Source organism: Rhinolophus ferrumequinum, chromosome 8 (genome assembly GCF_004115265.2).
Source record: "Rhinolophus ferrumequinum isolate MPI-CBG mRhiFer1 chromosome 8, mRhiFer1_v1.p, whole genome shotgun sequence".
Lineage (NCBI taxonomy): Eukaryota > Metazoa > Chordata > Mammalia > Chiroptera > Rhinolophidae > Rhinolophus > Rhinolophus ferrumequinum.
This window is the reverse complement of record NC_046291.1, coordinates 44,999,342-45,013,575: the sequence shown is the minus strand read 5'-3', so window position 1 is coordinate 45,013,575 and position 14,234 is coordinate 44,999,342. Positions and strand designations below refer to the sequence as shown.

Sequence of the window (14,234 nt, the reverse complement as noted above, 5' to 3'; positions counted from 1 at the left end):
TGTAACATGAAGAGGTTGGAGAGAAAAGGCTTACAAAGGAGATGAGAAGGATCGATCAGTAAGGAAGGAAAGCAAGAGCTTGTGGCATCTAGAAGTGAAGTGAATAAAGCAGAGCAAAGAGGAGGGCATGCCAGTTTTTAATGCTGCCCCTTGGTTGGATAAGATGAGGGCTAAGGACTGACCATTGGGTTTAGCAATGTGGAGGCTATTGGTGATCGTGGCAACAGCATTTCAGAGGAGTGTAGGGAAAAAGGAAGAGGAATTGGAGACAGAGAGTATAGGTTATTCTTTTGCAAAGTTTGCTCCAACTGGACCAAAGAAATGGGGTTGGGAGTCAGCCGCTGACATGAAAAGTGGAATGAAGTGTTCTTTTTTAAGATAGGAGAAATAGCATGATTTTACAATGAGGAGTATGGTCCAATAAAGTGAAACATTTGTCATATACCGTGTTTTTCTGTGTATAATGTGCACCCATGTTTTTGGCCCAAACTTTCAGGGGAAAAAATCTTTCCTTTTAATTTTTTAATTCAAACTTTTATTTGTTTACATTTAGGTACTTGTTTTTTGTATTTTAAAAGAATTTTAGCATTTCATTTTTAACATATGGTGCAAGAAATTTTATGTAGCAAATTATTGCAGAACACAAGAACAGATACAAGGTACTAGAAATTTTATGTGCTGGTAACAAATTTACGACATTTATGCATCATAGAGGGCCAAGAACTCTTCGTTGTTGTAAATTCATTGTAAGTTCAGCAAAACTGATTATCATATTCCAGGGTATTATTTTGCATATGGATATCACTGATTTCTAGAGTTACACTTTTTACTCATAAGCATAGCAACAGCATTTAAATCATATACATACGGAATTAGTACTACCCATGTATAACTGGACCAACAACTGATAGCAGTTTTGGGAAATATTGAAGCAGCAATAGTAGTGAGATATCCCTTACGGTTTTTATAGATGATACTTCTTGGTAGAACTTGGAGTCTCTGCATGAAAATATTCACTGATGTTTGAGAAGAGAAAAAAGGTACTGCATTGGAATAACAAATAAAGTAACAGGATTCCCTGCCTGCCTACAACATTTCCAATAAAAGCTAGAAATATCTAGCTTAGTCATCAGACGAGCAATGCTTATTGGTCCTGAGATCCAATGAGTTCAGTGGCCTTAGCGTGTTGTATAACAATCATGAATTCAATCTGTCTATTTAGTAAATTAGTTCATTCTTTTCTTTCCCTTGGTTTCTCTCATTTCTGGATTTTGGATTTCTGAATTAAAGGAATTTATTTTGTTCTATAGGTCTTTAGGTGACTTCTAAAATCCGTCTTTTTCAGTAATAACTTCAAGAAAATGAATGGTGTATTTGAATAGTAAATATATTTTTTTATTTTATATATCCTGTTTGCTTATATAAGGACATAGTTTTGTGAAGTGTCATTTGCTCCAAAGCAGTTATATTTTAATCACAGCACACTATGGACCAACCCACATATGCATGCGAGTACGTTTTTGCTAAAAATCTAAGTGCAAGCAAGCTATATAACTATACTGATATTATGATATTCTAGAAGTGAATTGATTATTACAAAGAATAGATAATTCTTTGTTAGATGGCAAGGTCTTTAAGGACAGGATATTATCTTTTGCATGTTTGTATTTCTTAGAACTAACACAATTCATTACATAAGACAGTAAATCAATTAATGTTTAATAAATTTATGGACGATGTGTTCTCAGTACTATTTAAAGAATTCTGTGAGGGAAAATCTGATAATGTTCTATTAGTAAAATAGTTAGGGCACTTGTCTTGGGGGTGTTTTCTCAGGAAATTGTAGTGCCAGATGTTTGACAGTTCTCCACTTCCTAAACCAAGCTTACTAAATAAAGTGATTATAATTATACATGGTTGTGCTGGTTTGGGTTCCAATCTATGCCTCACTCTTACCTTCTCCTTCCCCAACCCATTCCCAAATTTCCCCAATTGGTACTAGAGGGGCATTTCAAAAACTCAAATCTGATCCTATTCCTTGCTTATAATTCTTCTGCGGAAGAGCCTTCTCATCCCCTTGAAGTGTACATTATATGGCCCCCCTTCTTCTGTACTTGAGTATGCCTGCATCAGCACATTCATGCAACACACTATATGTGTGGATTTATGGATTATAGACTGTGACGTCGGTTCTGGCTTTCAGTTTTATATCCCCAGAGCCTGCCTTGTACACAGTAGATCCATGAATAGATATCTTTAAATGTTTAATAACTCAACATCATTTTTTAACTCAGTAATATTTTATAAGTATGTCTGGCTCCATCCTTTATATAAATTCCTTCGCTACATAATCACAATAGGAGGATATGGGCCTATACCTCATTTCTCCAGTTGGCCATAAATACAAATTTCCATGAAGGTCAAACAAGAAGGTAGACTTTGTATAATTTTAGGCATGTGCTAATTTGCATGCTTGTGGGTGCCCTATTTCATGTAATTGTCCATAAAAATGTGGCATGGAATCTTCATTATTTTTAATATAGATAGCACATGACCATGCAAATTAAAAATTTTAAGAAATCTACTTTTTTCCTCCCAAATACTTAATTAGTCACTTTGGACATTTTTCATATTATAGCTTTTGTCCTTAGGTGGAGTTGTTGAAGTTAAATAAGTGCGAATATCTGTCAAATACAGTTCTTGCAAGAGTGCATGTACATTTTATATATTGTGAGAAAAGCGTAATTAATAGCTAATTAGGATAATGAAAGTAATATACACCAGATGTAGAGAAGACCTTGTGGAAAATTAGTACGAATTAGATAACATGTGATTTGGTTGAGGCAAACTTGTTGAGAAGAATTAAAACAGTGGACATGTGGAGGGACAATCAGTGGCTGTCTAGCTGCTACACCTAGGGAATAATTTAATCAAGTTTGCTATTGTAATGCTCAGGGCTTCAAGCTGTTCTGTTTTCACAAGTTGATAACTTGGGATTTGGACCTTGATTTGTAGCATTGCTAGATGGTCAAGGTTTCATATTGAGATGATCACTTATCAAGTAATTTAATAAAATCATCTCCATTATAAGATTGGAAAAGTAATGAAAGATCTTGAATACTCTGATTCATGCTCTAAATCTTGCAGGAACTGTTTAATACAAGTCTGATACTTGTTATATACGTCATTTTCTATTTAATGTTCATTGGTTGGCAATAGTCTAATTTTTGTTTTTCTTATGCCTTCCAAATGTTCACCAGAATTTCTTATTATGAGAAACTGAAATTCAGTAAATCCTTGGTTAGCCTATATAGCTACGTTTTGAGGCAATATACACATTATAATTATAATGTCTAACATCTATTGAGACCTTAATAAGTGCCAGGCATTGTGCTAAATATTTCATGTACATTGTACCATTGAATGCTCACAACAATAAGGTGTAGCTATCATCACTATCATCATTATGATTCCCATTTTCAGATGAGATAACTGAGCCACATGCAGATTAAGTAATTTACCTAAGGTTACACAGATAATAAGTGATAGACCTGAGATTTGAACCCCAATGTTTTGCCTCCAGACCACTTGCCTTTCACCACATATACTGATAATGTTATAAGTGATGAGAAAGAAAAAAAAAAGTTACATCTTTTTTATAATTACACGAAGACATACGTAGAATAGATGTAGTCTTTTATGTGTCTTTGTTTTACTTCATTGATTGTTATCAAAAGTTATAGATGTAAGTAGCACAGCTATCCATTACGTATTATTAATTGATGAGCTTTGGAAATAACCTGTTATTTTTTTGCCTTTAGGCAGTACTGGTAAACCATATCTCAATTCTGAGGTATCTACAGGTAAATAGAAACCTGGCCCAGTGACATAACTCACTAGGAAGTCTGTCAATTACAACTCAAAATTAGTAAGATATTAAATTTAGAAAAATGTCATACAGAACATAATGGATGGCAAATGGGCTACAAATTTCAGTGTAATTGAATAAATTCAATAACCTTTTCTTTGTGAAGTGTAAAAGCACAATAAACCTAGAAAAACGTTATACAACAACTAGCAAGAATATTCAGTAAAATGAATAGGATAAAAGATTAAATATACAAAAACAAGTAACTTTCCTATATAGCATTCCAAGCCTGTTAGAAAATATAATTGGAAAAGGTCCATGAAGAATAGGAAAAAAAGGATATATTTCATAATAAATATGAAATCAAATGAAACAAATGTTACTGAGAGACCTAAAAAGAAAACTTGAATAAATTGAGAGAATATTTCTACACGTCTAGTACAGGGAAATGTTAAATAGAATAAAAAGTTTATTAGCACTTGGAAATGATTTACAAAGAGTTTTTATAATGGAAAATGCTTATATTATAATGTCAAGTTATTAACAGTATGTATAGAAAATACCATGCAAGAAACTATGCCCAAATGTAGTCCTTCATTATTGGATGGTTATAGTTTCTCTTATTTTATATATTATTTTTGTGTTTTTTCTTAATAAACATAATTGCTTTTGTAATATGAAAAAAATATACACACTCAAATTTGTTCAGCAATTTAGATTAAAAGATAAGGATTTTCTTTGACGTCTATGTGCCTTATGCAGAAAAGGAGGAGCTCTCTCTCTTTTTTAATTTGCGTGCTTATTTTTATTAATTCATATGGTTTTAAATTTCCTTAGAAAGATGTGCGAGACATCCTCACACCCATTCAGATTGAAGCCGCTTACTATCTTGGGAATCATGTCATCAGTAAACGAAGTACGGAGGAATTCCCACCACTTCAGCCAATTCTTCAACAGAAGAAAGAAAAAGACGTAATTGAAAAAACAGTAGGTATATTTTCCTTTATTCAAAAATTATGTGACATGTAACTAAAGAATTGTTTTTTGAAATTTTGCATAATTCTAGGGAAATGAAATCTCTGGTTTTAAAACAAAATTGTATTTTTTTATATATAAAAGAGGTTTATGGTCTGTCTTTGTTTATCATTTTTCTTTATTTTTTAATATTCATTCTCTTTAGAATATTGAACTGAATATTTAAAAATATGCATTTAGTCATAGCAGTGGTTTCCCACATACATAAAGCGTTAATTTTCTCTTCTTGAGGCCTCGCCAGTGAAGAAAATATATTACTAGGGAGCACTCATGATGGAAATCAGTTGTATTCATTAGTTAATTCACCATCTTCATGCAGGTTGAGTTTATCTTTGTCTTTCTCATTTTCTGTCTCTTCTCTCATTTTGTCTCCCTCTCACTCACCTCACCCACAATTCACTGAAGTCTTGTTAAGTCAAATTCCCTTACAGAGTTATACTCATTTTATAAGCATGTGTACTTACCTATGTTACACAACAATTTCTCTTTTAAAGTTAACTGCATTCTTTCCAACCATATCCCAGGACCACGTGCATTTTGAGATGGCCCTGCATTCTAACCTGTAAACTGCTTTTTCTAATTTATCCCCAAATACATCAGTTTTACTGATGGCATTTATTTTTGGGAGTCCAGTTCAGACCTTTTCTGCCCAACAACAGAAAGATATAGTCAACAGGATGTTTTTGGTTATGGTAAAAGAATTCATTAAACTATTTGCTAATGGCACACAGAATGTGAAGGATGAAAGGGACATTTAAAGGTCTAGTTCATATCTTTCTCCAACAAAATTGCCAAGTCACTTTAAAATATTTGAGCTTATATCCCCATTGTCTAGTCTACAATATTAGATTGAATAAAGATAAGAGCAAATTTTCTTACTACCCATATCTGAAAATATTTCTGGAAGTCAATTTTTCTCTTTCGTTGGACTTCACTTTTCAATATCAATTATTTTTAAATGCCTTTTATTGTAAGTACACAAGCCAAACCCTTAGCAATTTGTAGCTATTGTAGAATAATCCACATTTTGATTCTTAGAACGATCTGTTTTACAAATAAGGATGGTAGAAAAAATACCATATTTACCTAACCATTTAGAGAAAGATTAACAGTTTCCCTCTGTCCCCCGAGACAGGTTTACGTAGTCTGTAGTCTGACATGCCTTTTGACAACATTCTAGCTGTTTCCCATTTCATGTACCTGGCTCCTTCTCTGGTTTCTTTCTTTTCTGCATCTCTCCTTTCGCCTATGGATCTCATTTTTCTTTCTTTTTTTCTCTCTCCATTTTTTCTTTGTCCAGCTTATAACTCAGGTCTTCCCATGGACCTTGTAGTATTTCTGGGTCCTATTAAAATGCTCAGAGTTAAATAAATCTGGAACCTCTACGACAGGCTATGATTTCATTTTGTTCAATGTGTTCTTAAAGTGAAATTTCTACATTTTTTTATTTTCAAAAAATATAAAATCATTGCCTTACCATCTGTGAAACTAAGTGCCATGCTTATGTGTAATAAGTGGAATCAAACTGTCACACCACAGAATTGAGAGGAACTCAACAAAGAACATCTTGGCAGCACAGGTTTTAAATACTTACACAGGTTACTACCACAGATTGATTAAAAATTTTTCCCCACAACTATTATGAAAGAAAAAATCATTTTTCCACCTAACAAATTTACCTATTAGAAGAATTTAGGGTTTTGTTAGCCCTGCAATTATTTGTCATTTGAACATACTGACTCTCACATTGAACTCTGTAAGAAGGAATAATGTAAGGAGTTATCAATTTGATTTATTCATTTCATTCTTCTCATGTATCATAGATGTCTTATTCCTTTAAAAATAACATAGAAATATGTCTACCAATTGAATTAAAATAAAAATGCTGTCATATTTTATTTCCAGATACATTTTGCAAGGTTTTGTACCCGTGAAAATTGTTCTGCTGATTTACAAGTTTCTGCAAAAATTGGATTTTCGAAGTAAGTGCAGTTACTCTCTTATTTATTAAGATGGGATAATGGTTGTGTGCCTGTGGGTTCCAAAAAAAACTGATCCTTGAAGGTTAGCAGTATTTAAAGAACTGGGCAAGAACAACATGCTACTGAGAGAGATTAAGGGATCTGTACATCATTCACATAAGTATACACCCAAAGATTACCACATTTTGAAAGAATGAGAATATGTGGGCACCAAGGTTTTATGAAGCATGTCGTAATCTTTTATTGATAACTCAGGAGATATTTCAGGATTTAATTGTGACTTAGGTCACCATTATTATAATTGTAGTTGTGTTTTAGACATTTGTCAGTGCTTCTTAAGAGAGTTTTGATGGCAAAATGAGCTAAACGTGACTACATAATGCTTAGTTTCTTATCACCCAGAAAACTGATTGCATAATTCAGATTGATGTACAAAATAAATTTCTAAATATACATGATGCATTTGAAATGGAATAAACCATCTTGTTCATCTAAATTCATTGAAAGGGAAACAGTAAAAAGAAAACATATATTATGTACTTAGAATAGTGTCTAGCACATAGTGAAAACTAGATAAATGTTGATTGCTGTTATTATTTTATGATGATGGAAAATAAACCACTGTAGTTTTGTCATGTCTAGATCCCCTATATTGAAATTATTTTGCATATTAGAGAGAAGATATGAAAAATGAGGACTGATTTGGTAAAATCCACACTTCAGGTTGAAGGCTGACTATGTATGGGAAGCAAAAGAGGTGAAGGAGGCATCACTGACAGCAGGAAAATGGGAAAAAAGTTTGAGGGAGGTAGGGCTACAAAGGAAGCAAGCTTAAACTGGGGTATGTTGAATTCGGTGCAACTTCTGTATGTAGCTCTTCACTTAAAATCTAGTTCAGGATTATACAGAGGGTGGCAAAAAAAAAATCTATACACATTTTAAGAAAGGAAAACTGTATTAAAATTGTAATATTCAATATATACCGATAACAAAAGATGAATGCAAGTCACATTTGATTTTTGCAATTACCTGAGGTACTCAAATTGGTTACCATCAGCGTCCAGACACTTCTGATTATGGTGAACTACTGCTTGAGTAATGCTGACCAAAGTGTCCACTTGTATACATTTTTTTTGGTACCCCCGGTATATGGAAGTCCTCTACACATTCATGACATGTGAGAATGCTCGGGTTGGGGGAGGTGAAATGTGCATTTCTCAGAGAAAAGAACAAAATCAGCTCTTGAGGGGACAATTTTATTTAATGAGCCCAACAAGATTAGAGGGGTCCCTTTAGAACAAAGCGGAGAACCAAGTCCCATGTGAAATAGCCAATACAGAATATAAAAAGAGGAACTTAATATTGTAAAAGTTTGTAGAGAGATTAGAGAGCATAGTGACTGAGGAAAGGTTGTGGAAGTTGGCATTTAGAATGTGACATGAGGGTAAACTTAAAATTTTCACTGGAAAATTTTAAGATAGAAATTTCACTGCAGTAGTAGCCAAATGACAGGGTCAGTGATTAAGGGGAGAGAATGTACTGGGAAAAAGTAGATTCAGCTGAAGCATTTTTATGTATTTATCACAGGCTGTTATTTATTCAATCATGCAGAGGCAGGGAAAAGAATAAATTGGAGAGAGAAATTTTCTACTTAAATCCAGTGGTCACTTTTCATCCCTATTTGAACTCTGAAGCATTTGACAGCTGTTCCCGTCCTCATTTGAATGTCTTTTGGTTTAATTTTCCTGATGCCATCCTACTGCCTTCTCCTCCTTCTCTAACCCCCTCCTTCCCAATTATCTTTGGAGGATCTTTGAAATGGTTTTCACACCTCTTTCTCACACTCCCATACTTTCTCTGGGTAAGCTCGACCACAACCATGACTCACCAGGCCTGCTTACACTGTCAATGCCCAAATCAGTATCTCTGAGCTCCACACGCGCACCTTCAGTTGTCTATTGGGCATGCCCTCTGGGGCACCCAATCACTGTCCACCAATGACATACAGTTAGTGAGTTACCAAAACCAACAACCTAGAACTCAATTTGCATTCTTCTCCCTTTCTTATCCCTGACACATCCAATAAGTTATTAAGTCCTATAGTACTACCACCTACATGTATTTTTTATCCACCATAATTCTTTGTCTCTACCACTATTGCTCCAAACCAGGCACTCAGTATCCTGCCTAGATCACCAAGCTTTACCTCTTTCTGGGCTACTGGCCTCTTACTTTGCATTACTCTAATTCTTCTACCATGAGGTTTTCAGACTGAGCTTTCTAACATGCACATCTGATAGCAGTGCTTCCGTGGCTCATTATACATTTATACTCTAAACTCCTTTCTTTCTCACCAATTCCCTGGGACTTTTTTGCATCGATTGCAGACTACTTATACTTGCTTGGCCACACCATGCTCTCCTGAGCCTCTGGATCTTTTCACTTCTCCCACTTATGTACTTGATTAGCTTTTATGTATCTTGTAAATCTCAGCTGTTTCCTAGGTCAGGTCCCCTTTGTCTCCAGCTACATAAACCTAAGTCCTCCTGAGCCCTTCGGTCCCATTGCACTTATACTCATCACCATTGTCCTGTTTCCACACCTTCCTGTAAGCTGCTTCAACGCAGGTTCGTGTCTTTCCATCTTTGTGTTCCTAATGACTAAAACAATGTCTGGAACACTGTGAGTGACATCGTTGTTTGCTGAGAATGGAACAAGGTTCTAAAGAAACACCTTAGAAGGGGTCAGACTCAGGTGAAAGAGGTAACCTTAGAAGGAAGTGCAGGTTATCCTTATCTTGAGCTAAACAGCTAAGAACAGATGCTTGACATTGGTTAAGAAATCTCAATGTGGAAAGAAATGAAATGTAGAGAATTCATGGATGGCCAGGATTAAAAAAAAACAAAACAAAAAACGGTTCATATATGGAAAGTGAGGGACTATACGATGGGTCTGGGAACTTGAAAGGCCTGAAGAAAGATTCAAAATAGCTGTTAAGAGAAATGGGATAGGAAGTCAGCTTAGAATGAGTGAAAAGGTTGATAAACCGTGTTGAATATCCTGCTGGGGTGGGGCCACATATGGCAGAGAATAAATTAATTGTTTTTACTTCGACAATGCCAATATAGCCTTGAACCTCCACAATCGAGGGCCAAGAAGCCCTAACCTATTTGATTGATAATTGGACTTTATACTTAAATTATCCAGAGTGGCTGCTCAGATAGTCCAAAAACAGTGACTACTAATTATTTTGTATCCCAGCATGTAATGTGGTGCATTTGTTAATTTATTAGTTGAAAAACTTATAACCCTCCTACTCATGTAGTTATTTTCTTCTTAAAATGCTTAGTTTTCTTGCTGTTTTTGCTATCACAAGTCTTTGATAAGAGGAGTTGTGTGGGGGAAAGCTTATCTAAGCTACAAATAAGTAGTGTTTTCATTTTCTTAAATCAGATACTCCTGCTGTCACCTTTGTCATCTTTCATTGCAATTCCTCTGGCTTAGGAGAAAAGGGGACATTGAAATTTATACAAAAATATTACTAAGAATACTGCTTTCCTTAAAAATGAAAATACGTCTTATTGAAGGAAATATGGAATTATTTCATTGAATTACCAGTTTTCTTCATTACATGTTTTCTTACAATAAGATACTGTCTACTTTTCATGTTTAATTTGAAGTGATAATATTTCTTGGCGTCTAAATATCAAGCCCGTTATGATTTTAAATGGCAGACAACAGAGGGTGAGACAGTGTTTCTCAGGCTGTAGCTTTTGAGTCACCTTCGTAAAAGCACGTGGAATGCTTGATAGAAATACAGGTTCCTAAGCACTGGACCATCCAAATCAGAGTCTGTGGGGACCAGGCCACAAGTGTTCGTTATTAATAAGACTCTAAGTGGTTCGTACCACTCTAAAATATGAGAACCAGTGTGGTAATGGTGAAGAGTTTCAGATTTGAAGTCAAACTAACCTGGTTCAAGTGCTGTATCTCTCACTGACGAGCTGAATGACTTTTCAGAGGTGTCTTTGAACCTCTATACATCTCTTTCCTCATTGATGAGGAGGTAAACTAGTGCCTACTCTGTGAAAGGTGGTTTTAAGACAAGATGTAATAGTGCAGGCCAGGTGGGCAGCACACAACCTAGTACACAGGAAAGTTTGATAAAAGTTGTTATTGTTGATATGTTATGGTCGGAATATTTAGAGAGCCTGATAAAAATTGTTTTAGTTTGGCCATAAAATGAAATAGTGCCAGTGAAGTCTAAATAGTTTCTGCATATGTACTGGTTATTTGTCCAGAGTTCATCTCTTTACGCCCCCAAACTGCTGCTGACTATAACTGGGTCAGTAGTTTTTAGTGTTAGATTTGAGGTGGCATGAATGCCAGTGTAAAGGACAAGGCCCGCATCTTTTGCATCAATTCGGAAAGTGACAGGTGATTTCTACATAGTAAACGGTAACTTATTTGAGGGATTTTCAAATAAAAACTCTTCTGATACATTTTTTAGGTCCACAGTGAAGGCCTCTCACAAACTGCTTTGCATTTGTAGCAAATTTATACTTTATCAGACTAATATATGCCTCTCTCACGTAGGCGTCATGTCTCCCTCCTCAGTTATAGCAGCCACATTGCGACCATATGTTCTACGCATTCTCCTACCCATAACTGATGGGTATTTATGTGCCCCAGAGCCACCCTCCTGCTTTAGGTAAATGTAGTTACTCAGTAAAGAACATGAGTTTCTGAAGACTGCCATGACAGACTGCCGACAGCACACGAAACAGTGCTATGCACTCTGTCTCATGTTTTCATTAAGTTGAGGCTTTGTCCTGAATACCTAGTTTCTCAGGAGAGTAAATCACATTCAAATAGACTTACACTGCAAAATGAAGATGAACAAATATTTTATCAAGATTACAAATGTAATAGTAGGTGTTAGTCGTCCCATAGGCAATTTGAAATCAAGTCCTTCATATAGGTTCAGATGTAAACTTGTGTTTCTCAGTCATGCTTCCAGGGTACGTGATGTAGGCTTTTCCTGAACAACTGTTTTCGTATCAGTTAGGAATACCTTTGGGTGGTGAACACAGCATATAATATCTAGATGATGTATTACAGAATTGTACACTTGAAACCTATATAGTTTTATTAACCAGTGTCGCCCCAATAAATTTAAAAAATGGAATGCCTTTAAGTGCAAGTAAACAATAAAGGCACTTAATTATTTGGGATACTGTGCAGTCTGGAGGAGGTGGTTGCAGGTTTAGTGACCAGCTACAAAAACCAGGACATTCATAGTCATCTTTCCAGTTCTCTTGGCTTTTCCCTTCTGGTCACCAGATGGCTACAGCAGCACCAAGTTTCCCAGCAAGAAAAAAAGGAGCAAGAGCAAAATTCTGTGTCCTCTTGAGGCCACCTTTCCAGGAAGGGCAGTGCCTTGGTAGGCTTCTTATTCTGATTAACCAGACCTGTGTCACATGCCCGGCTCTGAACCCATCATGGTTGAAGGAGAATGGAGTCATTCTGAACATATTACATGGATCATAATTTATTCCCTGTAGCTAAACTAGGGGCTTATCTTCTGCAATATCAAGGGAATGTTGCCTACTGCCTGAATAAGCCAGGGTTCTGTAGCAGCTAAGAAAGGGAATCATTGTTGGGTAGACAATGAGCAATGTGCCACACCTGCAACCATGCTATTAGCCCCCAAAAGAGCTAGTCTAACCAAATTGTCCGTTTTTAAAATGGAGATTCTAGAAGTATGTGCCTGCCTCACTGATCTCTTAGAGTTTGGGGAAGATGAATACACTAATGCCTTAAACACTAAAACATGCCAATTCCTAGTTTAGTCATTCAATCTAGGTTCTGCTGTGCTTCTCTAGACTTCACTGAGTTTGCATTTATTCAATAAAATCTTCTTAACTGTCAGGTAACCGATGTATTTTAGTAGACAATAATTTTCCAGTATTTTTTCCCCTGAAGTCTGTTATACATGTGTGTGTAGATGGATATCAAAACAAAATTTTACTTGGGCTGTAAGTCACTCGATGTAGGCTACTTTTTTTGTCAAATACGTGACTCACGTATCTTGACACAGGTACATATCAGTTTACATCATATTTTGTTCTAGCATGTTGATAAAAAACAAGTTATCTATGAAGCACTTTATTGAGGCAAAGTGCATTCATTGTACTAAGATGTGGGGAGCATTTCTTGCAAAACAAAACGATATCATTCACTCAGGCAAAACATAGAGCTTTGTTGCTGAAATACATCATTTCCCCATTTTTCCTCTTTCACTTATTAAGTTTGATTCTGTATGTACAGAGTACCTTGATTTGTTTAAATTGCACGGATTCTAGGCTGCTTTGTAAATTTCACGTCTGCATTGTGCATGTTTTAATGAAGAGTGAACTATGATTCCTGGGGAAAGCTCTGGTTCAGCCTTGTCGCATTTCCAGATGTGCACCTGGTCCTTTATTATGTCTCCCATAAAAAGCTGGTGGGTATCTTTCCGATGGCACCTTGTTAATGAATCAAGATACAGTAAGATGTATATTTAAAAAAAAAGAAAAAGAGTAGAATCGTAATTATGGTAAAGTGGCGAAATAGCTTAAAAATCGAAAATAAACCAGGAGTCTGCTGCTGAAATGTGAACATTGTGTTTCTCTTTAATTTGCCGTTGTCTTGGAACCTAGCTGTTTATGCAGTGCTTTCACCTTCTGTTGCTTGTCTAAGTGCCAACTTCTTTCCCAAAGGTGTTCAGTGACTAATGCTTTGGTTACAAGCCAGAATATTTTATAAATGTCTATTTCTAGGCAGCTCTTCTACAAGTCTTAATTAAACTTGAATGTCAAGCTGAAGTTTACTTTTAGAACCTCCTACGTTCCTTTGGTTGTAACATGATTAGAGAACAGTAGGAGAATGTAGGACAGCCATGTTCCTGTGTATTTCGTCTCTGCCGTTTAACACAGTGACACCAAGCAGATGAGTACTTACGTAACACAGAGGTTACAGGAATGAATAAATCACAGCCTTTGCCTAAAATACTGGGAGAAATAACACACTATCCCTGAGTCAAATTTGTCCACCCTGCAATGATAGCCATTGTTTAGAATTACTACTTCGTTAGTTATACTACACATCCTTCCTGACACATCCAACTTCTCAAACCTGGGGATCAGAAGCTGGAAAGGCCACATATGGATATGCTCTTCATTCCTTTCTCTTCACTGTCTCCATTACCAAGCAAGGAATTTTGAGGATTGGGAACCGTTTCCTCTAATTCTGCATCCTAAGCTGTTTGAAATGAGCCTCTATTGTTGTCAGAATAATACAGAGTAGTT

The 14,234-nt window shown here is 35.7% G+C and overlaps 1 protein-coding gene across 1 annotated transcript in view; it reads left to right on the top strand.

The window, feature by feature from the left end:
- Positions 1 to 14,234, top strand: part of ITGA4 (integrin subunit alpha 4) — a 90,659-nt gene that overhangs the window by 57,782 nt on the left and 18,643 nt on the right. The window contains 2 exon segments of the mRNA XM_033111967.1: positions 4,706 to 4,855; positions 6,809 to 6,885. Coding sequence (XP_032967858.1) covers positions 4,706 to 4,855; positions 6,809 to 6,885 — 227 coding nt within the window.